Source organism: Urocampus carinirostris, chromosome 1 (assembly GCF_059441175.1).
Source record: "Urocampus carinirostris isolate Australia breed hairy pipefish chromosome 1, RoL_Ucar_1.0, whole genome shotgun sequence".
Classification (NCBI taxonomy): Eukaryota; Metazoa; Chordata; class Actinopteri; order Syngnathiformes; family Syngnathidae; genus Urocampus; species Urocampus carinirostris.
Genome location: NC_142349.1, coordinates 15,282,017 through 15,307,213, shown reverse-complemented (window position 1 = coordinate 15,307,213; position 25,197 = coordinate 15,282,017). Strand labels below are relative to the sequence as shown.

Sequence of the window (25,197 nt, the reverse complement as noted above, 5' to 3'; positions counted from 1 at the left end):
GCATCAATAACACCTCAGCAATGCCACAGGCTGATTGCCTCCATGCCACGCCGGATTGATGCAGTAATCCGTGCAAAAGGATTCCCAACCAAGTACTGAGTGCATCAATGGACATTTTCAAATGTTTGATTTAGTTTTGCTGTTATAAAATTATTTTTTTTACTTGGTCTGAGGAAGTATTCTAATATTTTGAGATAGGATTTTTGAGTTTTTTTCAGCTGTAAGCCAAAATCAGCAATATTCAAATAATAAAAGGCTTGAAATAGTTCAGTTGATGTGTAATGAATCCAGAATGTATGACATTTTTGTTTTTATAATTGCATTACAGATAATAAAGAACTTTATCACAATATTCTAATTTTCTGTGAAAACTGCCCCAAAAAAGGTTGACTTGGTATTTTTGATTTTGCTAACCAGCTTTCCCAGAAAATGGTTTTGCGTCACGACGCAGTGATGCTCTAATGGCACACAGCCATTCAGTCTACTTTATTCTAAGGTTATTTCATTTTATTTTCATTTTATAAGTGTACATATATTTTTTTTTCAAAACGTAATAGATATGGCAGATTTAAAATATTTCAGGATTACTTTTTACTACAAGAAAAAACAAAATACTTGATTACGTAATCGACTATCTCCCATAACAGACATATTTCTCTTAGTTTAGGGGACACTGTGTAATATTTGAGCACTAGATGTCTCTGTTCTGTGTTGTGCAACCTAAAACGAGTGCTAGAAAGCACAGAGAAAAATAAAACTGAGGAGACTTAAACTGAACAAACTGCACCATTTATCTTCTCATTTTTTTGCCCATCCTTTCACGAGCTCTTTAACCACAACAGTACACAGACATTTACTTCTGAGTATAATTTTATGGCAATCACTTTAAAGGGAAAATGTTTTGTAATTATTTAGCGCCTTCTAGTGGTAAAATACATTGTTTATTAAAAAATAATAATAATAAATGAAAAAAATACATGAACTATGACCTAAGTCTGAATTTTTTCAATATTTGCAGGTCGATACATTTTTATTTTCCAAACCATGAGGCTCACATTAAGGATCTGAAGTGTCCCCCATCTTGATGCTAATGGTACCCCCAAAAACCTTGTGAAAGGGTGAACAGAAAAATGATGGCGTTGTTTGGTCATTTTGAGTCTCTGTAGTTTGTTTTCTTCCTTGTGTTTTGTTGCACTCCTTTTTAATTGCACTACACATTACAGCAACATCTAGGTGTCAGTAGTTAAAAGTTGGCTAATGAACTTTAAAATTAAAAATCTTGTCGATTAAGTACGAGTTAGCGATGCCCAACTGAGTTTGAAGGGCACTTTTTTTTTTTTTTTTTTTCACTGCGCCTATCTGCATTTATCTTGCTTTAACCATCGGTGTTCCGGCTACGGAGCGCCATACGCTGGAGGAAAAGAGGTGGGGGGATAGGTGGGGAGGAGGGTGAATCTTTAATTCTACAATAAAAAACAAAGAAAGAAAAGGACTGTGTAAAATGCAGTCCAAATGTCGACCCTGACCTACCAAAAACTTGAAAAATGAAGTTTATTTAAACGCATTTAAGAATTTCACATACTTGCACGCGCAACAAAAGGAGCTGCAATGATGTTGTTTTTGTCGACACTTTTTTATGAACATGCAGTACTGCAAGGCTTCCTGATTGTCAAACAATTCCTCAAAACAAAAACATGTAAAATAGAAAAACAAATGAAGATTATTTCAGCCAGTACAATATTTTGAAGTTATGGACACCACCCCTAATATCTGGTGAGTCAGATCACCAAGTGGCGCTGTTCCATACCGCCACAGTGGCAGGGCAGATCTTGAGCGGGTTGGGATTATTGCCGTTAATGTTCGCCCCGGGGCAGAAGAACGGATACATCTTGTCCTCGAATCGATCAGTGAAAGTGTAGATGTGCACCATGCTGACGGGGTTGGAGAATACAACTTCTCCGGCGTCGTAGTCCAGCTGGACTCGGATGCGCCTCAGCTCGCCTTCCACTCGCAGTGGCGTGGCGGGTCTCGTCATGGCCGAGTACTCACCCTCGTAATGCGAGATCATCCAAAATCCGCCCTCGGGACAGCCCGAGATGCGACCTTTCCTGTCGACGGAGCCCTTGACCACCCCGAGCATCCAGTCGTCCTTGTCACCTACCTCCACCTCCCAGGCGTGACGACCCGAAGTGAAACCCTCAGAGCCTAGCGCGAAGACAAAGTGACCGAAACGCTCAGGGTTGTCCGGGAGCTTTTGGAGGGAACCGCTGTTGGCCACGCTGGTCAAATCCTTAGAGATGGACAACCAGGAATATCCTGTGTTGGGATCGAGGGTGATGGGAGCTAAAATAAATTTTAAAAAAGCTGATCAAATGCTTGCAAATATCAATAAATTGAATAAGACCTTGCAGGTTTTTAATCCCACACTGTGCTTCCATGCTCCTTGCCAAGTTATCATAGTAACTGGGCTGTTTTATCCATCTGTCCATTATCTGCACCGCTTATCCTCAGTAGGGTCTCGGAAGCGCTGGAGCCCATCCCACCTATCTTTGGGCAGTGGGCAGGGGAAACCCTGAACTGGTTGCCAGCTAGTCGCAGGGCACACAGAGACAACCATTCACTCGCTTATCATATTACACACCAACCTGTCACCTGCAGAAGGTCTCTGATGACTAGGCAATTGTCGGACTCATCACAGATGGGGACGACAGTGAGTACAGAGAACTGACACAGGAATTTGTGGACTGGTACCAGCGAAACTACCTCCAGATCAACGGGTGAAGAACAAAAGAACTGGTGGTGGACTTCCGCAAACAAAGACTACACCCCCCAACAATGGTGAGCATTCAGGGAACGGATATCGAGAGGGTGACATCCTACAAGTACCTGGGCGTTGACCTGAATGATTAACTGGACTGGACCCATAACACAACTGCTCTGTACAAAAAAGGGCAGATCAGACCAGTCTTTTGGAGTGCAGGGGGCACTCCTAAAGAACTTTTATGACACCGGGGTGGCATCAGCCATCTTCTGCGGAGTGGTCTGTTGGGTAGCAGCATTTCAACAGCTGACATGAAAAGACTGGACGGTCTGATCAGGAAGGCCAGTTCTGTCCTGGTATATACCCTCGACTCAGTGGAGGTTGTAGGTGAGAGGAAGGTGATGGCTAGGCTGTCATTCATGACTAGGAACATCTCCCTTCCACTGCGGGACACCGTATCTGCTATGGAGAGCTCCTTCAGTGACAGGCAGCTTCCCCCCAGGTCAGGGGTCGGGAACCTATGGCTCGCGAGCCATATATGGCTCTTTCTATGAGTACCTGTGGCTTGGAGACAAATTTGATTGCATGCAAATTTTCTACATCTCGTCCAAAACATAAGCTATCAATCCTGTTCAAAGACTCACAAAGCCAAACCAAAGCTGACACTAATGCCGTGCTTGGCAGTATATATAGGGTACGTTTTTCACTACAATTTACAGTCAAGGTGTTGCACAAAAAAAAAAAAAAAAAAAAAACTTGTTCTGGCTGTACATCGCTAAAGAATCCGTTATATAAAACCTCACTATATTATCTGTCTTCAGTGTTCAGATACCTTATGATGAATCCACAGAACACACTGCAAATACGCCAAAACACCGGAAGAGAACTTAAAGTTTTTTGATTGGGTGAGTGGGAGGGATGGGTGGAGCTATGCAAAAAGTGCAAGCACTCCCTCCCATCTCTCGCCCTACGCCGTCTGCGCCATAGATAAGCACATCAGGCTCCCTGTTTGCAGAATGTTGTGACGTTTTTACAAAATAACTGCTTACTTTTGGTTTTGAAACCAATATGTGTGGGAAAAAAAGGGTCAAAATAAGTTTAACCGATCTTGAGTAATTGCAAGAAAGACACAAGTTTAAAGTGGTATGTTTGTTGATTTTGGAACACGGGCTCTGGCATTATTCTCTTGTCATAATTTTTATCAAATCATCAAAAATAAATGTGCTGAAGACTAAGCTTTTGTCTGGGGCGCGGGTTTAGCAATTTAGTAAATTTGTCTCATAATATATGGTGTGGCTCTTTCCCAAAATAAAATTAATATATTTTGCTTTTATGGCTCTTTGAGTCAAAAAGGTTCCCGACCCCTGCCCCAGGTGTTTGAAGGAGCGCTTCCACAGGTCCTTCCTTCCTGCAGTCGTCAGACTATATAATAAGCAGTGCCTCCGATAGACTGCACACACGCCATGACTTTGCATATTTGCACATTACTGACCACTTCACTTTAACTATTTTGCACACCTGCCATTGGAAATATTCTGGTTTTTATTTTTCATGTTTTGTTTTCTAAATACTTGTTTACATTGTTTATTTTCTTAGCTGTTATGCATTATTCACTGTCGTACTGCTGTAACAAAATAAATGTCCCCATTGTGTGAAGAATAAAGGATTATCTTTCGTATCTTATCCACACATAGGGACAATTATAACCGGCTAATTAACCTGAAATGCTTGTTTTGGAAATGTGGTAGGAAGTGCTTGGAGGAAACCCACAAAAGCACGGGGAGAACATGCAAACTCCACACAGGAAAGCGGGTAACTGGATTTGAACCCATGACCTCAGAACTGTGCCGCAGACGCGATAACCAAATGAAAAATGGGAATTTGCTTACTGTATTGAACCAAGTCCACCATCTTCTCCCAAACATGGTACTTGAGGGAACTGACGTGCTTGGCCACGTTGATCAGCGCTCCGCGCACTTTTTCTGTCTCCTTCTGAGGGATCTCTACTCTTTGATGCAATCATTGAGAAAAGTGACTTAAATTCAAGTGTACACACACATATACAAAAGGGTTGCAATGAGGTTACAGACATATGCTTACCTTTTCTTTGTGTTGGAATAATTCTAAAAGGAAAATAACTTTTATTATTGGCATACTCCCCAATAGCATTTACAAGTTTGGTTTCCTATATGCCATTGTCAATTACAGCATTACTCATACATTCTAATATCAAACTTCATGTTATATTTTATATTTACTTACATGATGATCTTAAACTTGTACAGCCAACGATAAGTGAAACCCAAATACCATCTACCTCTTTTGTATAATTTAACTTTCCCAATCCAGTTCCCATCCTTTTTCATCTTTGTTATCATACATTTGCCTATTAAAATACAGTATTAGGTCTCAATACCTTGCACAGACAGTGGACTTGTTTTAAATTACACATACTCTAATTCTTTGCCACGACAGGTTGAAAATACTCCTTTGTATTTTGTAAAAGTAACGAACAAAAATTCACCTATTGCTGTTACTGGAGGTCGGCAAAGAGCATTGTGAACTGCACTCGTTTGTTCGCGATCTATTATCCCCGATCCCATATTATTGCGAGCGGAAACCGGCAGAGCCCACGGTTTTCGGGCCTGCTAGCTTTTTTCGCCCTTATTTCCACCTAAAATACACTGCGCTTCTGCAGCTGTGATTCATTGTTCCTTATCCCTTATTGCTGAGAGCTGAGAATGGAAGAAGGAACTTTTGTCGGGAAGCTGCCGTTCTGGCCCGCCTTAAGTGAAATGCACGATTGTGCCAGCAATACATTATCCCTGGTCAACTATGACAGAACATGGGTCAGCAGACCATTGTTTTTTGGGTTCAGGCCGCTGCAACATGCCATTGCGGCCACCCTTAAATGAACTGCACTGAGTGACGGCAGTCAAATAATACTGTCCACTATTGCTGAGAGCAAATTTCTGTCATGCGTGGAGTTTTGTTCCCCCTCTTTCAGCCTAAAATGAACTGCACACATGCAACAGTGATCCATTATCTCCCGTTGCATATTTCTGCAAACCGGGGCTGGCTTAACACATTTTTGTCGGGCCTGGCAGCTTTATTTTTGCTGTTATTTCCACTTTAAATTAACTGCACCTGTCTATTATCGCTGGTCGCCTATTGCCTTGAGCGTAGAAGGTTCTGGTCCTCACCCGCGAAAATGGTAAAATAACAATATTCAGAGACAACAAAACTAAAAAAAAAAATCACCTGCAGGAAGAGCACATCAGCAGATGCAATCTCGTTCTCTACGGCAATGACTGCGTGCGAGAAGGTCAGGATGTCCTTGGTGATGCTGTCCGCCTTCTTCCTCATTTGCTCCCGTTTTTCTTGCGCCTCCTGCTGGAGTGAATCAAGCCTGGCCGTTTCTTCCTTTTGTAGAAAGTCCCGCAACTGCTCAAACTCCTCTTTGATCTGCTGCTCTGTGGCCTGAGTTTGGTTCTGACACACACAGACAGCAATACTGTCTGACACAACCGCAAAACATATCACAAAGAAATAAAGTAAGATCCGATGTTTAACAACAACTAATCCGATTTTCTTTCTCTATAAGCAGGCTTGGGTAGGGTTACTTTAACTGGATTACTATCAATTACTTTTGGATTACTCCAATACCAAATATGCTAATAAAAGACAAAATAAACCAAATATGAATAAAATGATGACTCACAACACGTGGTAAGCTTTCTCTCCTGGCTTTAATCTCTTTGATCTCTTTGCTCTCCGGCAAAACTAACATAAAATGCGACAGAAACAAAATGAAAATAAATCCAAACAGCTTGCCAACATCATTTTTGCCGTTCCATGTATTCCATTACTCCCCAAGCCTGCACAAAATTTTGTAATTTTATTCATATTTAGAACATGGCGGCGCGCATGGATGCTGCTGCGGCTAGTTGCTCTCCAGCTAATCTTCTATTTATTGCCGTTCTCTTGTCTTTTTTGCTTTCTTTTTTGGACACATGCGTGGCCAAAAATACTTAGAGTAGGGAGGAACTTATTCGGTTGGGTAGGCGTCTAAATTTCGACTTTTCGGGCACTTTTTACACCGCCTATGATATACCGAGCGAACTTCAAAGAGATCCGGCATCCTTGTGGACAACTATTCCTCCTAATAAACGACGACAACGGCGCCGTAAAGACAGAAAACAGAAGCGTGGTTGCCGTGCGGGTAGATGTGTGAAGCGTGCGAAGTCAAAGGAGCAAGAAGGACGCGAGGATGTACCTAATTCCACCATTCATTCCTCGCCGGACAACGACGCTTTGAAATCAACGCTCACGGACGGCCCCAACGGCGACATCTTTTGACGATCTATACAAAGACTACAAAGACTTCAGCTAAGTCAAATGATTCGGCAAAGCTAAAATTAGGTCTTTTAAATATTAGATCGCTTGCTCCTAAAGCTTTACTTGTTGATAACATTATTCGTGATAATAAACTTAACTGTATTGGTCTGTGTGAAACTTGGTTACGCCCGGATGAGTATTTAGCGCTAAATTATGCTTCACCCCCTGACTACACGAGTACCCATGTAGCACGCATGTTGAAAAAGGGTGGCGGTGTCGCGCTCATTTCTGAAAAAACGCTCAAATTGAATCCTCGTACCGCTAATAATTACAAGGCGTTTGAGGCTCTTGTGATGCGGTCCTCTCTATTGTCAATTTATGTAATAACTATCTATCGCGCACCTGGGCCATACACAACTTTCTTAGACGAATTTGCTGAAATTTTGTCTGAACTAGTAACCTATGCAGACAAAATTATAATTATGGGGGACTTTAACATTCATATGAACTCCCCACTCAGTTCACTTACTATTGCGTTTAGGTCTCTAATTGATGCATTTGGTTTTAATCAACTGGTTGATTTGCCAACCCATAAAGATGGAAACACGCTAGACTTGGTTCTGACTCGAGGAGTTTTAACCTCAAACATTATGGTGTTACCGTGTACTACCGTTATCTCGGATCATTATTTAGTAACATTTGAGGTGCTAGCTAAATGTAGTGTTAAAAAAGCTGAAGGATTTAGCGGACGCAATATAAGCACTGGCACAGTTTCTGAGCTCTTTGATCTCCTTCCTGGAGTAGTTGTGTCCTTTCCTTCATACAATGGCTCAATTGACTCACTCATGAATGAGTTCAATACTACCCTGACTAGTGTCCTGGATTCAATAGCGCCCATAAAGCAAAAATCACATCCTAAAAGACGCACGCCTTGGTTTACTGATGAAACTAGAACCCTTAAACAAGAATGCAGGAAATTGGAAATAAAATGGCGCGCTACCAAGCTTGAGGTTTTCCATTAAACCTGGTGTGACAGCTTGTTAAAGTATAAAGCAGATCTGAAAGATAAGAGGGAGCAAGTCCATGTATGATTTTGTATAATACTAAGAGAACCTTGAAATCACATCTAAGGCTAACTGGGAGCCAATGCAGGTTAGCCAAAATCGGTGTTATGTGATCGTACTTTTTTGTCCTAGTTAAAAGCCTCGCTGCGGCATTTTGTACCAGCTGAAGAGACTTGATTCTAGACTTCGGGAGACCAGAGAGTAGTGCATTACAGTAATCGAGACGGGAGGTAACAAACGCATGAATTATAATTTCCGCATCCGACTGAGACAGTATTGAACGGATTTTAGCAATGTTGCGAAGATTGAAGAAAGCGGTTCTAGTAATTTTCTTTACATGCATTTCAAAGGATAGCTCAGGGCCAAATATGACACCTAAATTTTTAACTGAGTCACTCTGTGTGATGTGACATTTGTCAATGTTCACAGCAGTTTTTGAGAATAAGTCACGGCATTTAGATGGACCAATGACTAACATTTCGGTCTTTTCAGAGTTAAGACGCAAGAAATTGAGTGGCATCCACTCTTTTATCTCAATGAGGCAGGCCTCCAAATTTCCACAGTTTAGTGTGGGAGATTCCTCCAACGGAAGATATAGTTGAGTGTCGTCTGCAAAGCAGTGGAAGCTGATATTGTACTTGCGAATAATATCACCTAATGGAAGCATGTAAATACTGAAAAGAAGGGGGCCAAGCACTGAACCCTGCGGAACACCACAGGTAACATTAAAGGGCTCAGATGTCATTTCACCATATTTAACACAGTGCGTCCTATCTGAGAGGTAGGATCTGAACCACGAGAGGACGGTTCCTGAGAGACCAATCCATTTTTCCAACCGTTCTAGTAGGAAATTGTGGTGCACTGTGTCAAAAGCAGCACTAAGATCCAGCAGCAGCAAAAGTGATGAAGCGCCAGAATCCATTGCCAGTAGGAGATCATTTGTTACCTTGATCAGAGCTGTCTCAGTAGAGTGGTTAGCCCTGAATCCTGATTGCATAGATTCAAAAAGGTTATTCTCGGATATGAAATCATTCAGCTGCTGTGCCACTACTTTTTCAAGTACTTTAGAAAGGAAAGGTAGGTTTGACACAGGTCTATAATTACTTAAGATTTCTGGATCAAGGTTGGGTCGTTTCAGTGTGGGTTTAATAACGGCGGACTTAAAAGCTGCTGGAACTACACCTGAGGAGAGTGATATGTTTATAATATTTAGAACTGAAGGTCCAAGGACGCCAAAAAGACTTTTAATAAGTGAACCTGGGAGCGGGTCGAACTGGCAAGTTGTCGGTTTGGCCGTATTCACCACCTGTTTGAGATCATCAAGTGACTCTCTCACAGTCGGTACATCCAGTAAAGGAAGTCAGCACATCCCCAAACAAGATGATGATCGTACTGCAAGTGACAATACGGAAAGCCCACCTCGGTGCTCTGAAAACATGATCCCTTTGGATATGGGCCCACCAGACACTGTCCTCCCAGACGAGACCCCATTGAACACTGACCATACGGACACTGTCTCCCCTGATACGGACTGTTTAGACTTGACTGTCCCAGACCCTCAAGCTCAGGTTATTTGTACTCAACCTAGCCGTTATGATCTTAGGGTCCGCCAGTCCATCAGGCCTCCCAGTCGTCTTATTTGTCAGATGAATGACCAGTTTGTAGGTGACAACTCTGTGTCCGCAATATCTGCTAGTTCCCTGTTTAGGTTCTTTAGAGATGCACTTTCAGTTTGAGTAACAAAGCTTGAGCAAGAAACAAGAATTGTGCCTATGTGAGCACTTGAAACAACAGGAACAATGTTTTATATTTCAGAGATGTAACAGGCATCTTTGAGTCTCTGCTTAGTTAGGAGTTTGATCGCCTCCTTTCTTTTCACACTCCTTTTTGGGAGAGTTTTAGAACTGACATGCACTTCAGTTTGTTCCTTGTAATACTGTACCAATTTTTGTGTCCTTTTTTTCATCAGTATTTGCACGTTTGGCATGTGATTTTTTTCTGTTTAGTGTAGCACTCCCATATTTAGCAGAATTTCAGGGGGGTGTATGTAACGGGTGTAATAATAACTTTTGTTTTATTGAAATTCCTGCTGAAATATGTGTATAGTTTTTGGTAAATGTCCTGCAATGCTGAGTCCAACAGTGCCATCTGCTGGTATGGGGTGGGGTTTGGTTTTGGCTTCTGACATGTGACTGGGAGGCGAGGTTTGTTGGCAGTCTTACCAGAGAGAACTGCAATGAGATCAAAGAGATCAAAGCCAGCAGAAAAGCTAATGTTGTGACTCATCCATTTGCAGAAACTGTAATAATAAAAACCTCATCATCCAGTCCAGCGCGAATGTGGATCTTTGGTGGGACACGTACACCGCGGTTACATTGGTGCCGTGACATGTAACGGGTGTAGTAATAACTTTTGTTTTATTGAAATTCCTGCTGAAATATGTGTATAGTTTTTGGTAAATGTCCTGCAATGATGAGTCCAACAGTGCCATCTGCTGGTATGGGGTGGGGTTTGGTTTTGGCTTCTGACATGTGACCGGGAGGCGGGGATTGTTGGCAGTCTTACCAGAGAGAACTGCAATGGTAAGACACATTTTTTGGTGCTCCACAAAAGAAGGTAATTTTAAACATTATAACTCCAGCTGACAAATCTCTCAACATGCACAGTAATGTGATTGATATTGTCAATCAGATCTGATTTGCCCCTATGTCCCGGTCCGAAGCCTACGATCTGAGAGTGCCGGTCTTCTGGTGATCCCAAGAGCAAAGAAGTGTTCTGCTGGTTCGAGAGCGTTCTCCATCCAGGCACCGGTGCTGTGGAATGCTCTTCCCCCTGAGATCCGATCTGCAACCTCAGTGGAAATGTTTAAATCTAAGCTTAAAACTCACTTCTACTCCATAGCATATGAAAAACCTACTCTTCTCGTCGGCTGAAAAATAGTCTGTGTAATAATAATCTGTGAGGCCCTTTGAGACTCTTCGTGATTTAGGGCTATACAAATAAAAATGACTTGACTTGACTTTCTTTTGTCTTTTATTTGCATATTTGGTATTGGAGTAATCCAAAAGTAATTGAAAGTAATCCAGTTAAAGTAACCCTACCCAACCTTGTCTATAAGTGGCATACATACTACTTTGCTCTCACATCCAAAATCGGTCAATGTAGCTGACAGACAATTTTTGATTTCCAAATGTTCACTCAAGACTTTTGCCCAGTGATTGTCGCCTGTGGCACACCAACTCCCTCAAGCAAAGGGGCGCCAACCCAATGGCCCGCGGGCAGGATTAGGCCCGCCCACAAATTGAATCAGGCCAGCAAGACAATCCTGAGAAGACCGCAAGTGAAAAAATAAACCGCAATGGCCTGCAGCTTTAAATATGTCCTCTTGATGTTGCGAAAGCCAGGCAAAGCCACTCCCAAAACAACTGGAGCTGTATTTGCTGACTACCATTTATCAACATTTAATGTTATATACTTAGAAAAGAAGTCAAGGCAAAAAAAATCGGAAAGACTTGAAACAGTAAAACAAAAATGTACATGATTTGCCTTTAAAATAAGTATGTGTGTGCTATTTTGTCACGTCTCAGTTCGCATGAATTTCAATGAGTTAGATCAAAGAGACAGTGTGCAATATCCAATCACTAGATGTCATTGTATTGTGTGGGAGTGCATGCAAATTGATTGAGATGAACAATAACTAAGAAGACTAAAAATGAGAAGAAAAAAAACAAACTATTTTTCTCATTTTGTTATGCCCAGGCTTTCACAAGAAAAGAAAGAAATAAGAGAAGAAAAAAGACAAAACAGTAAAAAAATATTGGGGAAACAAAGCAACAAATAAAGAAAATTGGAAAACATGGAAAAAAGGAAAGAAAAGGAATGAATTGCTTTCTTTCTGGGCAGTGCAGTGGTTAGCGCGTGTGCGGCACAGTTCTGAGGTCATGAGATCGAACGTTCCTGTGTGGAGTTTGCATGTTCTACCCGTGCTTGCATGGGTTTCCTCCGGGCACTCCGGTTTTCTCCCACATTCCAAAAACATGCATGTCAGGTTAAATGGCCGCTCCATATTGTCCCTAGGTGTGAATGTCAATCTCTGTGTGCCCTGGCTGGCAACCGGTTCAGGGTGTCTCCTGCCCACTGCCCAAAAATAGCGACCCTACTGAGGATAAGTGGTGAAGATAATGGATGGACGGATGCTTTCTTTCTCTTTCTTTCCTCTCTCTCTCTATTTCTTTTACTCCATCTTTCACTTTTACCCCTCTCTCATCTTCTAACTGTATTTCTCTTTCACTCTATTTCCCTCTCTGCATCGCCCTCTTTCTTTCTTTCCGCTCTTTTTCTCCATCTCTCTCTCTCTCCTTTCTTCTAGTCTGGCCCCCTTGCATGAGTGCTATTTCGACTCTGTGGCGCCTGAGCTAAAATGAGTTTGAGACCCCTGCTCTAGCGGTTTTATTTCCCTCAATCCTAAAAAAAATGCAAAAAAAGGTGAAACTGGGTTTTCTTTACTGAAACTTAGAAAGTAGGGATAAACACATGAAACATATCTGTCATCCGAATTTCCTGTTTTCGAAGGACTGTGTAGTGCAAACCTGGAGGATTGTGAAAAATACAACCCAAATCGGTGGTGATGCGGGACCCCCGACCCGCTTGCCGGCTCCATGTTTGTTGATACCTTGATGTGCACGGTTGTATCATCACACTCCTGCTTGGCCTCATACAGGCGCCGCAGGTTCTTTTTCAGGGGAATCAGGTCATTCTTCAGATCCTCCTGAGGGCACGCCATGACATGGTATATTAGACAACCCAAGCGCTGCTATGTATTCATCAAAAGTGTCTATAAAGGGACAATTCTTAATAAAGAAAGACAATTGAGCCCACCCAGTTAACACACTAGCAATGTTCATAAGGAAAAAGAGTTGATTGTCGCTGTGTTTAGTCTATTAAACTATCGTAAATGAACCAAAAGCCTTCTAGTTTGAGCAAAAACTGTTTAGTTGGCAAATCTACAACTAACAAATAAGGATGACTCAAAATCACTCACTAAGCGTACTAGTGTTTTTTTTCAGCTCTTTTGGCTCGGCTCTTTCAGCCTATTATTTTTAATGGAATATTGCCTATCGTATTAAAACATTATGCACTAAATCACGGGTGTCAAACAGGTGGCCCGCGGGCCAGATCGGGCCCGCTAAGGGATTGAATCCGGCCAGTGAGACAACACTCAGAGAAGCGCAAGAGAAAAACAAGCTTCTCTCTCTCTCTCTCTCTCTCTCTCTCTCTCTCTCTCTCTCTCTCTCTCTCTCTCTCTTTTCCCCCTCCTCTCTTCCACCCCTGTTTCCCCACTCTCTGTCTGTCTCTTTCACTCTCTGTGTCTTTTTAACTTCATTTGCTCTAACTTCTCCTTTTCCTTCTCTTGCTCTCTTCGTACCCATCGTTCTTTCTTTATTCTTTTCTCTCCTTCTTTCTATTTCTCTTTGGATTTCTTTCTTCCTCTCCCTTTCTTTCCCCCTCTCTCACGACTTCTCTTTTTATCTCTTTTGTTTCTCACGCTCTCGCCCTCTCTCCCTTTTTTTCTTTCTTTGTCCCGCCCTCTCTCCATTTCTCTCCCTCTTTCTCTTATTTCTGTATCTTTAATCTGCTAGTCCAGCCCCCGACAGAATGTTTGTTCTATTGTTTATCCCCCCCCCGAGTTAAAATGAGTTTGACACCCCTGGCTAAATTGATAAATAATTAGTTTAATAAACGTGTTATGGTACTACTCAAGTCAAGTCATGGTTATTTGTAAAGCACTAAATCACAAAGAGTGTCAAAGGGCTGCACAGACCACAGATTATTGCAAACCACAGACTAATATTACACTACCCCCTGATCTAAAGTCTACATGTGGGCAAGGAAAAACTCAAAAACCTCAACAGGAGGAAAATGAAGAAACCTTGAGTACTCTACTGCAATAGCATTTATTGTTTCAATCTGCAGTGAACTATGACCTAATTAGAACTTGTTGTTTATACAGTGTGAAATATTTGACCACTAGATGGAACTGCACTAGTTAATGCGAAGGAAACCAAGTACCAATGTATAGGCATAGTGTAGCAGCAAGATGCTAGAAAACATGGTGACGACTTCTAGATAGGGATTCGACTATGTACAAGAGATACAACTTTCTAGATCTGACTTTTTATAGAAATTTACATTGTGGTGATAGTTATGTATTCTTGCGTATTTTTCCTGAATGATACTTTGTACACTAGAGGCACTACATATGACACACTGTCCCTTTACAGCTACACAAAACATATGTCCGAAAAACACCGACACAAGTAAAAACATTTACTTTTCAACAAACAAAAAATGCAGAACGCCGAAAAAAACTGCATTATCGCTAAGCTATTTCTCTTCTCGGGCAACAGATTTAAAGTGAAATATAGGATTTCTAAAAAAAAACACAAGAAATATGATTAATAATAAATTGAAATATTTACAGATCTACAAAAATGAATGGCAAAATACAAAACAGTTTAGATTTTTACACACTGGATCGATTTAAAAATGGACCACCCAGAATCACAGAATCCCTGAAAAAAAAGCAAAACAAAAATAAGTTAATCCAACCAATTCGACACATAAATAATACATAAATAAATAACTAAAGCTGACATGGGCTCAGTAAAAACCTATTCTGGTATGGAAGACAGCAATAAATGACATAATTCTATCCATTTTCCTCTGCGTTTTGGTAAGAAAATGACCTACCTTTAGATCATGGGCGCCTTCTTCTAGAGGACAAACTCGATGTCCGTGGTGCTTTTTAGAGGTATGGCAGACACAGCAGAGGACTTCCAAGTCATCCAGGCAGAAGAGTTTGAGGACTTCTCCATGGGGGTCGCACCTCACTTCCTTCTGAGGCTCAGCCCAGTAGGCCCTCTGCCCCGCAGGGTCCGACTGGCGCTGCTGCTCTCTCAGGAAGGTGTCGGCAACGTTCTTGAGGGCCAGGCTGACGGTGGGCTCGGACAGGGAACACTTCCTTCGGCAGATGGGACACTCACGGCGCGCCTTCTTCTTGTTCCAAAATTGCTGCAAGCAGGCCCGGCAGAAGCTGTGGCTGCACTTGAGCACCACAGGATCCGTAAAGATCTCGCAGCACACAGGGCACGAGAGTTCCTCCTCCAGCACGGAACCCGAGCGGGAGGAGACAGACCTGGGTCGCAGGAGCGTGTTGGCCTTAGAAGTCTGGAGGAAGGAAAGCTTGCCGGGCTGTGAGGAAGCACGAGGGCGTGACGCCATAGCTTGGACAATGCGCTTACAAGCAGGATGCTCAGAAAGCAGGGCATACTGGACTGACTTTATGTGCTACGGGGGCTTTTGAGCAAAAGGGACTTGAAAAACAGGTTTGGAGAAACACCAACACAAAGTCATGTGATGCACACAGTGCCAAATTTACAAATCTTATTGCTAGTGAAGCTTGAAAGAGGCAACAATGCCTTTGCAGTGTGCACTGCTCAACTTTAACTGAAAACGATACACATCACGCTACCATAGGTTGGGGCAACATCCTTTCAACCTATGTTTTCCTCGTATTTTTGATCATTTCAAATTGTGCATGCCTTTTTTAGAAGTTTTGTACGATTTATCATTTTTTAACTTTTTGTTAGACCGATAAAGTCTCGCTCATTTTGTCTCTAAGCTCAATGGGAATGGAGGCTACAGTTTGAGCAGTTTTTGGTGAACTTTAAGGGTAGTTTAATATTTGACCACTATATGTGTATGGTGTTGAGCAACTGAAAACAAATTCTAAAACGCACAAAGAAGAATACAAACTACGGAGACTCGAAGTAACCAAAATACAATATTATTTTCCCTCAATTTTTTGACCTAGCTTTTTGCTAAGAAAAAAGTTCAATATAAAAAGGATGAGAGGAAAAAAGGGAGAGAAAACCATGAAAAAACTAAAGTTAAAAAAAGGAAGAAAATAAGAATAAAAAGGGGGAAAATTACTAAAAAAAAAAGGCAGAATTAAAGGGGAAAAAAGAAAAAGTAGAAAACAGTAAAAAATGAAATAAAAAAGAGAAACAAAGAAAAATACCAACTACTTAAAATGAGCAAAAAATATCTTACAGTGGAACCAATTTTTTGTAAAAAATAATAATTACAATTACGTGCAAAAGGGAGAAAAAGGGTTTCTAAGCTAGCATTGGCAGCAAGATGGCAGCCAATCATGTCAGCTCCCTCTAGGTGAGGATCATCCGTCCATCCATCCATCCATTATTTGCCCCGCTTATTCTCAGTCGGGCAGTGGGCAGGCGACACCCTGAACTGGTTGCCAGCCAGTCGCAGGGCGCATAGACAGACAACTCACTTGCTCATTCACACCTAGGGACGATTTGGACAGGCCAATTAAACCGATATGCATGTTTTTGGAATGTGGGAGGAAATCCACGCAAGCACGAGAAGAACATGCAAACTCCACACAGGAGATTCAATCTCATGACCTCACGTGCTAACCACTGCGCCACCGTGCTGCCCGGTGAGGATCATCTTGTGTCAAATAAATACTATTTCTTGATCCGCCAAGCATTTTAACGAATACATGTTCACATGATAGTTCATATATTTTTATCTTATCATTTAAAAAAATTTGTTTTTCAAACGGAAGTTTTTTTAGCGCTTGAAAGCAGCTTAATTAACACACACTGTCCCTTTAAGTGAAATGACTCCCACTGCTCTGGTATCTACTGTTTGTCAGGGGACAATTTGGGAAACACTCTCCAATATTAGTCGATGACTCGTAAAGCTCAATAACGGGCAACGAAACCTGGACAATACCTCGGCCAAAAAAACTATAATAGTCAGCAAATAGTTACAGTGGGAGTGGCGCCTGGCTTTTGCGACATCCAGTGGATGTTTTGAAAAAGGCAGGTCATTGTGCCTTGTTTTTCTCTAGTGCTTCTCTCAGCATGTTTTAAAACGTTATATAACACATTAATTCCCATTTTGTTGCTGTTACCTACTTTGAGATAGGAAGAAGTTTAAACAGCGGAGTTGAGATAATAGTGGGTCTCATTTCAAGAAAGGCTCACGACTCAGTTCCACATTTGCTAATTGGCAATCATTCATTAGTGAATTCTGAATATCCCCTCTCATATTTATGATGCTTGGACCAAATTGTTAGAATCTCTTTGTTGCCATTTTGTGGAATCAATAAGACAGAATTCCTCACAATGGTTTGCCCTTTCAGAGAGGCTTAGATTTTTTTTTAATATAACGCAGGGGAACATCGATAAAAAATTCAAGATGGACAACCAGGTACGTTTGTTTAGAACTGCATTATAATTGAAGAGTGCCATATAAATCCACAAGTCGTTGCCAGTGTTCAGTAACTTCATCTACAAAATGTGAATGACAAAATAAGTTTCATAACGCCGCTATACTTTCGAAGCATATGCAGCCCAGTGATCACGGACAAACATGTTTTTCCCCAAACAGCATAAAGACACGTGACAGGAGTTTCTAGTAACAGTAGTATGTCCTCCCATTTTAGCTTTGATTTAAAAAAGTGGGTACTTAACATTAACTTCCATTACTTACACAACATTGAGTTATGTTTAGAAAACAGACACTATTCTCCAAACAATTTCACAATATCACTTTGTAAATAAAATAATAACAGCATGGTAAGATGGGTAATCAACTGCATAACCGTCTTTGAAATAAGTGATCAAATACAGCATTTGTTTAACAATATATAATGCAAAAATGTAATACTATTACCATTAACATTTATGTAAATTTTGTGGCAGAATGGAATGTGAATAAAATATTACTCTATGCAAGCTACATACGCCTTAAAGATTCCTTTCTGACACTTCACCTAAAATTGAGAACACAAAAAGAAAAGTTGATATGAAAAAATAAAACATGCTTGTATACAAAACAGCAAATAGAGGTTTGGCACAACACAAAACGGGAGTTACAGGAGAGCTTCTGTTGTCTGCAGCCAAGTAACATGTCCACCACAAACAAGCATGTAACATTTACTCATGTTGTTTTTTTAACAGTGGAGGGAATTTAGTGATGGTAGGGCTCGATTAAGTGGGGAAGGAAATAGAAGACACACCATGCAAGCGAAAAAAAGATGAGGAACAAAAACTATTTAAGACATGTAATGAAGGCAACAAAGGCCAGGAATTTCTGCCTGATTTTGTCCCGTCTGCACCAGAAATTTCACTCCTGTAACAACATGCACATTTTCAAGGCTTGTCTGCATGCTTGCACACTCCTTCATAGGGTCATACAAAGTAAACAATACCTTAAGAATAATTTAAAAAATAATGTGGACGTTTCATTCATTTGCATGGCAGAAGCTGATTAGTGAATAATCCCAGATAAGACATGTAAGTAAATAAACTAATCATTGACTCAAAAACTTTTGCAAGTGGGGGACACAGCTAAGATGATTCAAAAACCAAAAACGACTTATCTGCTTATTTTCCACAAACAAATCATTATATATATGCCTTGAATGTTGCCTTCCCTCTTCAACAACCTGCAGGAGTGTACAATGTTGTGAATAAAATCAAACTCTCTTCGTGCATGCTTTCCAAGTAGTGGCAACGCACTGGAACATACATAAGAGTCTGTTGAATCCAAGCAAGTGTGACGCGCTTCACACTCGTCCGACCTTAGCGTCACCGATGGCGCCCCAAACATCGAAAACAAACTCATCTGGGAAGGCAAAGTCACCCAGCGTCTCGTCGAGAGCCTCGGCAAACTCGTCAGGGTTCTTTTTGTCCTTTCCCAGCTCCACCATAGTGGCCGCTGGAGGAGGGAAGAAATGATTGGAGTTTAAATTGAAAACATGTATTGGTAATTAACTCATTCAGTGCCATTACATATAAATACGTTTTTAGGAAGCATCTTCCCTGAGTGCAAAAACTCAAAAATATGTTTGTTTAGTTTTATTTTATAAGACTATTATTTATAAGTAAGTATCATGTCACTAGGAATGATTTCAGAAAATTGCCATTAGAGATCAGGAGTGGCTTTGATCGGATCTTTGTCAACACATCGAAGTGTGTAAGGCGGCCCCGTGTGGCGAGTATAAGCCTATACAAGTAGAGTGGTTAGAGTATCAAAGATATGAATAAACACAGTTGAAAGCTTTTTTATTTCTAAAAAGATGACAACATCCTTTCGTCATTGCCGCGGCAGAGAGGGATGACGTTTTACTCTCGTTCGCCGGACCTCAACCGTCGTATTGACCAAAATCGTGTAAAAGTGTCACCGGTGAAATGGGTGCTGAAAAGTTTTTGCGAAGTTCATGCATCGGTCATGCCTGCAGAAGAAGTTATTTTGCAAGCCAAGGGCCATTGTGTTTATGGAAGCGTTGTTTAGGAATTGGAGGTATCACAAAGGCAAAGAAAAATCACTGAAGCGACGCTAAATTTGCATGATTTCACAAAAAGCATCATCATCTTAAAGGTTTTCTTTGAGACAAGAACTTTCAAGAAAACTCGCAATGTTTAACCATTGTTTACTAAACAACAGTAAAAGCTAGAAACATACTATTTTCTAAGATGAGGGTTCAAGCTTTCTTTTGATGTCATATGCCTATATAGCTACAGAACTAAAGTTTTTGTAGGACTTGAAAAAGGAGTCAAAATGCCAAAAATTGGCTAGCACTGGCTTTTCCCTTAGAGAGAAATGTCTGGCATTGAATGAGTTAAAATCAAACACAATTTTTGTAGAGCACATTTTAGGCAATTAATTGCCACTCAAAGTGCTCCATAAAACATTAGGTGCACAAGACAATAAAATCCCCTCCTTTATCCCCAAACAACAACCCGGAACACATAATACACAGACATACACACAGTAGTGGAAATAAAATATGGTTATGGTAAGGCACAGTATAACCATGTGATGAAAGGGACCTTTGGGGATGGTTATCCACACTGATAGGGATGGCAGGAGTAAGGCTTTAGGCTATTGAACCATACCCTACCAGTGGGCCCCACCAAATGAGGAAACACTGAAATAACAGAAAATAACTGGAAAAGATATGGAACTAAATAAAAATTATCAAATAAAAGCCATATTAGAGAGTGGTCCTTGACCCTCCTCACGAAAAATTAAGGTTCATCGCAGACCGGCAGAATATTTCACAAGTGAGGACCAAAGCGGCGGAATGCTGCTTCACCATAGGTTTTGGTCCTCACCCAAGGAACAGTCAACATACGCTACCAGAGGACCTCAGGGGACCACGAGGGATGATGTAATAAAAGCAAATCAGACAAATATCATGGCCCAAGACCATTAAGACATTTTAAAAAATAGTAAAAGCACCTTAAAGTCGATCCTGAGATGCATGTGAATTTAAAACTGGTGTAATGTAATCCCTTCCTCTAGACCCCGTGAGCACACGTACTGCTCAATTTTGTAGTAGCTGCAAGTTGGCAATGTTCTTTTTGGGAAGACCAGAGAGCAGGGCATTACAATAAACTAAAGGAGAGGCTAAATAAGCATGCGTCAGCACCTCAGCGTTTGCCTGAGAGAGAAATGGGCAAACTCTGGCGATAATCTTCAAATGATAAAACCCAATTTCAGATAGATTTTGAGATTCGGAATTAAATTGAGCCCAGAGTCAAATATTAAACGCACATTATTAACACAATCTAAGTTTTAAGATCTTGCAGTTTTTGTATTGGGTCTTGTGAAATTATTTGGAGTGAATTGAGTGTGTTTTTTCACACTATACAAGCAGCTTGACATAAATGATGATTTCAGCCAGAAGGTGGCCTCGGCAAGTGGAATATTTCGAAGTTACGGGCACCACCTTTAACTTTAAATATCAACTAACAATGAAAAATGTCGAAAGCAAAGACAACTGATGACATGGACTTGATTAGACCAACTTTGGAAGGATTGAAAAGAAAAAAAATATATGTGAAAAATACTAGAAGTCTAAAACTAGCTAAGTACTTTGTTTAAACTCATGATGTTAGCCAGTGTGAAATGTCTGTGCAATAAACAATAATCGGAGTTTAAAATAACCATCTTCATAACAAAAAGGGGAAATCACATTAAACACAGAGGTTGCATGCAAACACTAAACTAACATATAGTAGACATACCCAGCTCGCTGTCTCTGATGCCCATGTAGCTCTCCAGCAGATCGTCTACCTTTTCTATGGCTTTTTCCTCAAAAGCTGAGGGCTGTAAAGGTTAAATAATAATAATTTAAAAACTTGGCCCTGGCACCACATATCAAAATGCAATCTCACCACTTCCTCTAGGGTAGCAGGACCCTTGGAGCGCAGGCGCAATGTTCCCCTGCCAGTGCCCAGCTGGACCCCCGACGACGACCTGGAGCCTCCAGACCGCTGACTGATCATATCTGCACAGCCGAAAGTCAATTGAAACCGCAGGGAACAAGCGGGAAGAAAAAGCGTCTTCTCCATCCTACCGAAGGCTTTGAGCGGTTCCACAAGCTTGATCGTGAAGTCTTTGCCCTTGGGGAGCTCCTTGAGCATCTTGGCCACCTCGTAGTGTCGACAGCCAATTAGGCGATGGCCGTTGATGGACTCGATCATGTCGCCCACGTTGATTACCTGGATCTGGTGGATGATGCTGCCCTCGCGGATTCTCTGGTGTAGGTGGGAGGCACATTTAGTACGAAACAAATACAATGTAGCCTCTTTCTCACTATGCCAGAAGCTAATTTAGATATGACAATTGCGGTCAAATTTGCTGAAATGCACATCATTTTACAATGGTTAAATGTCATTGAAGTCTCCATGATTATATTATTCAGCAGTAAAGTTATAAATGAAATGAAAAAAAATTGAAATATAACCTAATTGCACAGTCGATATCACAATGTCCATCAGTTACGTACCTAAAGCAAGCTTACCTATTAACCGGTATCAAAGCCAGTTGTGTAGCTCATTCAAGCTGAGTATGATCTTATTTTTGAATATTGGACGGATGCAAATTAAATAAATTCTTCCCAAGCATTCATCAGTATAATATATTTGTAAATGGACGGGATGCATGCTATTGTCTAGAAACCAAAAACCTGATGCATCAGTCAAGTTTTTGTGACGGGATTCATCTCATTAGCCGTACCGCTTATCCTCATTAGGGTCGCGGGGGGCTGGAGCCCATCCCAGCCATCTTTGGGCAGTGGGCAGGGGACACCCTGAACTGGTTGCCAGCCAATCGCAGGTCACAAGGGGACAGACACCTCTTTCGATCATTCACACCTAGGGACAATTTGGACCGGCCAATTCACCTGAAATGCATGTTTTTGAAACGTGGGAGGAAACCGGAGTGCCCGGAGGAAACCCACGCAAGCACGGGGAGAACATACAAACTCCGGACAGGAAGTCTGGAGCTGGATTTGAACCCACTCAGGAGGTTCCCATGACATGAACTGTGGCGCACAAGCGCTAACCACTGCGCCGCCGTGACGGGATTGTATTTCTATTTATTTATTCAGCCAGTATAGACCATAAACATGATATATACCAGAAATGATTTGACATGCGAACCTCTCGACGTGACGGGTCGCCTTCGATCGGCGCCGTTTTTTTTTAGACCCAACTGCTGTGTTGGGAGTCATGAGGTGACCAAACACCCCAATTCCAACCCTTAATGCCGAGCGCCAAGCAATGAGTACAAATGTTGTAAGTCTTAGGTATGACTCGGCCGAGGCTTGAACCAGCGACTTCCCAGTCTCGGAGCGGGCGCCCTGCCACCTAGGCCACCGAGCTGGAAGCTTGTAGTTGCTGTAATCTAGACCAGAGGTCGGCATCCAAAGGCCCACAAAGAACAAAAAAAGGTTGCCCTGGCTTTTTATATATATATATATATATATATATATATATACACATACACATATATACACATACACACATACACACACACACACAGGAGCCATATTCCCAGGGTGGGAGGCGGCTGGAGTCAAGAATACATTCAAATTTTTGAGAGAATTCCCAAGTCCCCTCACTCAACCCCACTTATGTGTTGCAACATCTCGTTGGGAGTCATTAGGAGACCAAACCCCCCAATTCCAACCTCTAATACCGAGCAGGGAGGCAATGGTTACTAATGTTGTAAATCTTAGGTATGACATGGTCGAGGCTCGAACTTGCAACCTCCCAGTCTTTTAAAGTTAGGAAAGTTTTACGGTGTTTACCACATTTAAGCAAAGGCGGTTGATCAGTAGACAAATATCGCCGACCAATTTTGCTCAACATTGGATACAACAGGAATCAAACCCAGATTGCGGCCGTGAGATTAGTGTTGATAACGTAGGAAAAGGCATGAGGTTTAATCACTACACTATTTTTACTCAGGTTATCACGTTGTCATAACTTTTTTATCCTGAAGGTGCATTATTTGGTCAATCGTTGTACAACGTAGTTTCGGCTGAACTCATTCCCTTAATGCTCCATTGCAACACTGTACAATGTGGCACCGTAATGGAGCTTTACGCGATTACAACATCATACAACGTGGTACCATAGTGGAGCATGTTGGGAATAAGTTCAGCCAAAACAATGTTGTACAACGACTGACGAATCATATACTCCTTCAAGGAAAGAAAGAGAGGAAACATAGTACCCTGAGTGAAATTAGTGTGATGAGATAAATCGAATACCTTTTCCCATGTCATCCGAATCCCATTTGGCAGAGAAATAACAGTGGATTTAAGCTTATTGTTATAATCACCAATCTTATTAGTGGGCCGGGCCGCAAGGATCTTGTCAGACGTCAGACTGATCCGTAATCCAGAAAAGGTTGCCGACAAATGATCTAGACTTTTTGTATGATTTAGTTAGTGTTGATGTAAACTGCGTATTGTCTGTTTGTGCCCTTGCAAAAACCATTGCAGCCTGCCCATCCTGGAAGGGGGATTACCTCATATGCGACCTATTCTCAAGGTTTCATCATTTTCCTCATACTAGGTTTTAGTTTTCCCTTGACCTCAAGTTGAATTTGGATCTGAGGGGGTTGTAATGGTGGCCTGTTTTTTGAGACTTTTGTGAAAAAGTTGACTTTACTTAACAAGCTGTTCAAAAGTGTCTCACCTTGATGAAAGCATATCCTGCTCCATTGTCAGTGATGGTCAAGCCAAGTGCATCCTCCCCTTTGAACACTTCAATTTCTTTCTTCTGGCCTTTAATGTGAGCAAAAATAAAGTCCTCTAAGCCAATCTGGCCTCCCAACAGTTTGTCCATGTCCACCTTGTGAGTGTTCAACGTGCAAAACATCACCTGTGGGGGAAGAGTAAATGTGGTTATCCCGATGTGTTCTTGCTGTGACATGTCCACATGAGAACCCACCTCGGCTGGAGGGATACCGAAAGCTTCACCGATCTTTGCGTAGAGCTCACGCACATTGCTGAAACCCTCGATGCGTCCAGTGGGGCTGCCGTGCGCCAGCTGCGTGTGGAAGATGAGACGCGGCCGCATGTTGCTTGGTGGTGGGGGCAAACCCTCTGAGGTGGCACCCCCTCCTAAGCCCACCATGCCACTTCCGTCCAAACTGTCCACATTGAGACCAGCACGTATGGGCTCTGCTTCTTCGTTTTCCACCAGGGGAGATGCTTTCTTTCTTCTTCCCAGACCCAGAGGCATACTAGTCTTCCTAGAAGGAGGGGGTTAAGAGTGGTGGTCTTAAATGCAGGTTTTGTAGGGTCCTAGGTCGCAGAGGTACTAGTGCGTTCAGACGAGCTCAAGAGCTGTCTTAAAGCGCCGAGATGAAGAACCACAAATCCACACATCAGAAAAGTGGAAGAAAAAGTCCAGTTCTGGGGTAGGGGGCGTGGGTGTCTTCAGCTACAAAGATAACAAAAGTGACGACAATTACGTTCACCTTGTGGTATACAACACTCCTAAGTCAAATTGGTGCCAGGATTACTTTGAATTGTTTGTATTCCCATCCAATTGCACATTGTTTCCCCTCATCTGTCTTGTCACAGCTAGCACACACAATAGCATGAGAAGCGCTGACGGCTTTGAAAATAGAACA

General features: G+C 41.7%; 2 protein-coding genes across 7 annotated transcripts; both read right to left on the bottom strand.

The window, feature by feature from the left end:
• Window positions 1–265: 265 nt before the first annotated feature.
• LOC148373688 (E3 ubiquitin-protein ligase TRIM39-like) lies at window positions 266–15,734 on the bottom strand. 5 transcript variants are annotated; one of them, XM_088328230.1, is made up of 6 exons: window positions 14,914–15,734; window positions 12,836–12,931; window positions 6,023–6,253; window positions 4,862–4,884; window positions 4,651–4,769; window positions 266–2,343 (listed from the first exon to the last, which is right to left on the bottom strand). In XM_088328230.1, the coding sequence occupies exons 1-6, from the start codon at window positions 15,442–15,444 to the stop codon at window positions 1,784–1,786; spliced, it is 1,560 nt and encodes a 519-aa protein (XP_088184356.1). In that variant the 5' UTR covers window positions 15,445–15,734; the 3' UTR covers window positions 266–1,783. The 5 variants fall into 5 exon arrangements, with proteins under 5 accessions (XP_088184356.1, XP_088184366.1, XP_088184373.1 ...); XM_088328240.1 differs by having other exon boundaries at window positions 266–2,316; XM_088328247.1 differs by lacking the exon at window positions 14,914–15,734 and having other exon boundaries at window positions 12,753–12,877.
• Window positions 15,735–17,464: 1,730 nt separating this feature from the next.
• On the bottom strand, window positions 17,465–24,803 carry gipc1 (GIPC PDZ domain containing family, member 1). 2 transcript variants are annotated; one of them, XM_088328217.1, is made up of 7 exons: window positions 24,510–24,803; window positions 24,255–24,440; window positions 21,623–21,803; window positions 21,441–21,553; window positions 21,291–21,372; window positions 18,787–18,975; window positions 17,465–18,703 (listed from the first exon to the last, which is right to left on the bottom strand). In XM_088328217.1, exons 1-6 carry the CDS (start codon window positions 24,801–24,803, stop codon window positions 18,824–18,826), a joined length of 1,008 nt encoding a protein of 335 aa, XP_088184343.1. In that variant the 3' UTR covers window positions 17,465–18,703; window positions 18,787–18,823. The 2 variants fall into 2 exon arrangements, with proteins under 2 accessions (XP_088184343.1, XP_088184332.1); XM_088328206.1 differs by having other exon boundaries at window positions 17,465–18,975.
• Window positions 24,804–25,197: the final 394 nt, after the last annotated feature.

What these genes read in the sequence shown, in the direction of transcription:
- LOC148373688 (XM_088328230.1), bottom strand. Translation starts at nt 15,444, where the DNA reads ATGGCGTCACGCCCTCGTGCTTCCTCACAGCCCGGCAAGCTTTCCTTC. An exon ending in ATACAACCGTGCACATCAAG is followed by an intron (nt 6,254 to 12,835) that starts GTATCAACAAAC and finishes TGTGTGTGTCAG; the next exon opens with AACCAAACTCAGGCCACAGA. An exon ending in CTGATGTGCTCTTCCTGCAG is followed by an intron (nt 4,885 to 6,022) that starts GTGATTTTTTTT and finishes TTTTCCTTTTAG; the next exon opens with AATTATTCCAACACAAAGAA.
- gipc1 (XM_088328206.1), bottom strand. Translation starts at nt 24,803, where the DNA reads ATGCCTCTGGGTCTGGGAAGAAGAAAGAAAGCATCTCCCCTGGTGGAA. An exon ending in TCGGTATCCCTCCAGCCGAG is followed by an intron (nt 24,441 to 24,509) that starts GTGGGTTCTCAT and finishes CTTCCCCCACAG; the next exon opens with GTGATGTTTTGCACGTTGAA. An exon ending in GGAACCGCTCAAAGCCTTCG is followed by an intron (nt 21,554 to 21,622) that starts GTAGGATGGAGA and finishes TCGGCTGTGCAG; the next exon opens with ATATGATCAGTCAGCGGTCT.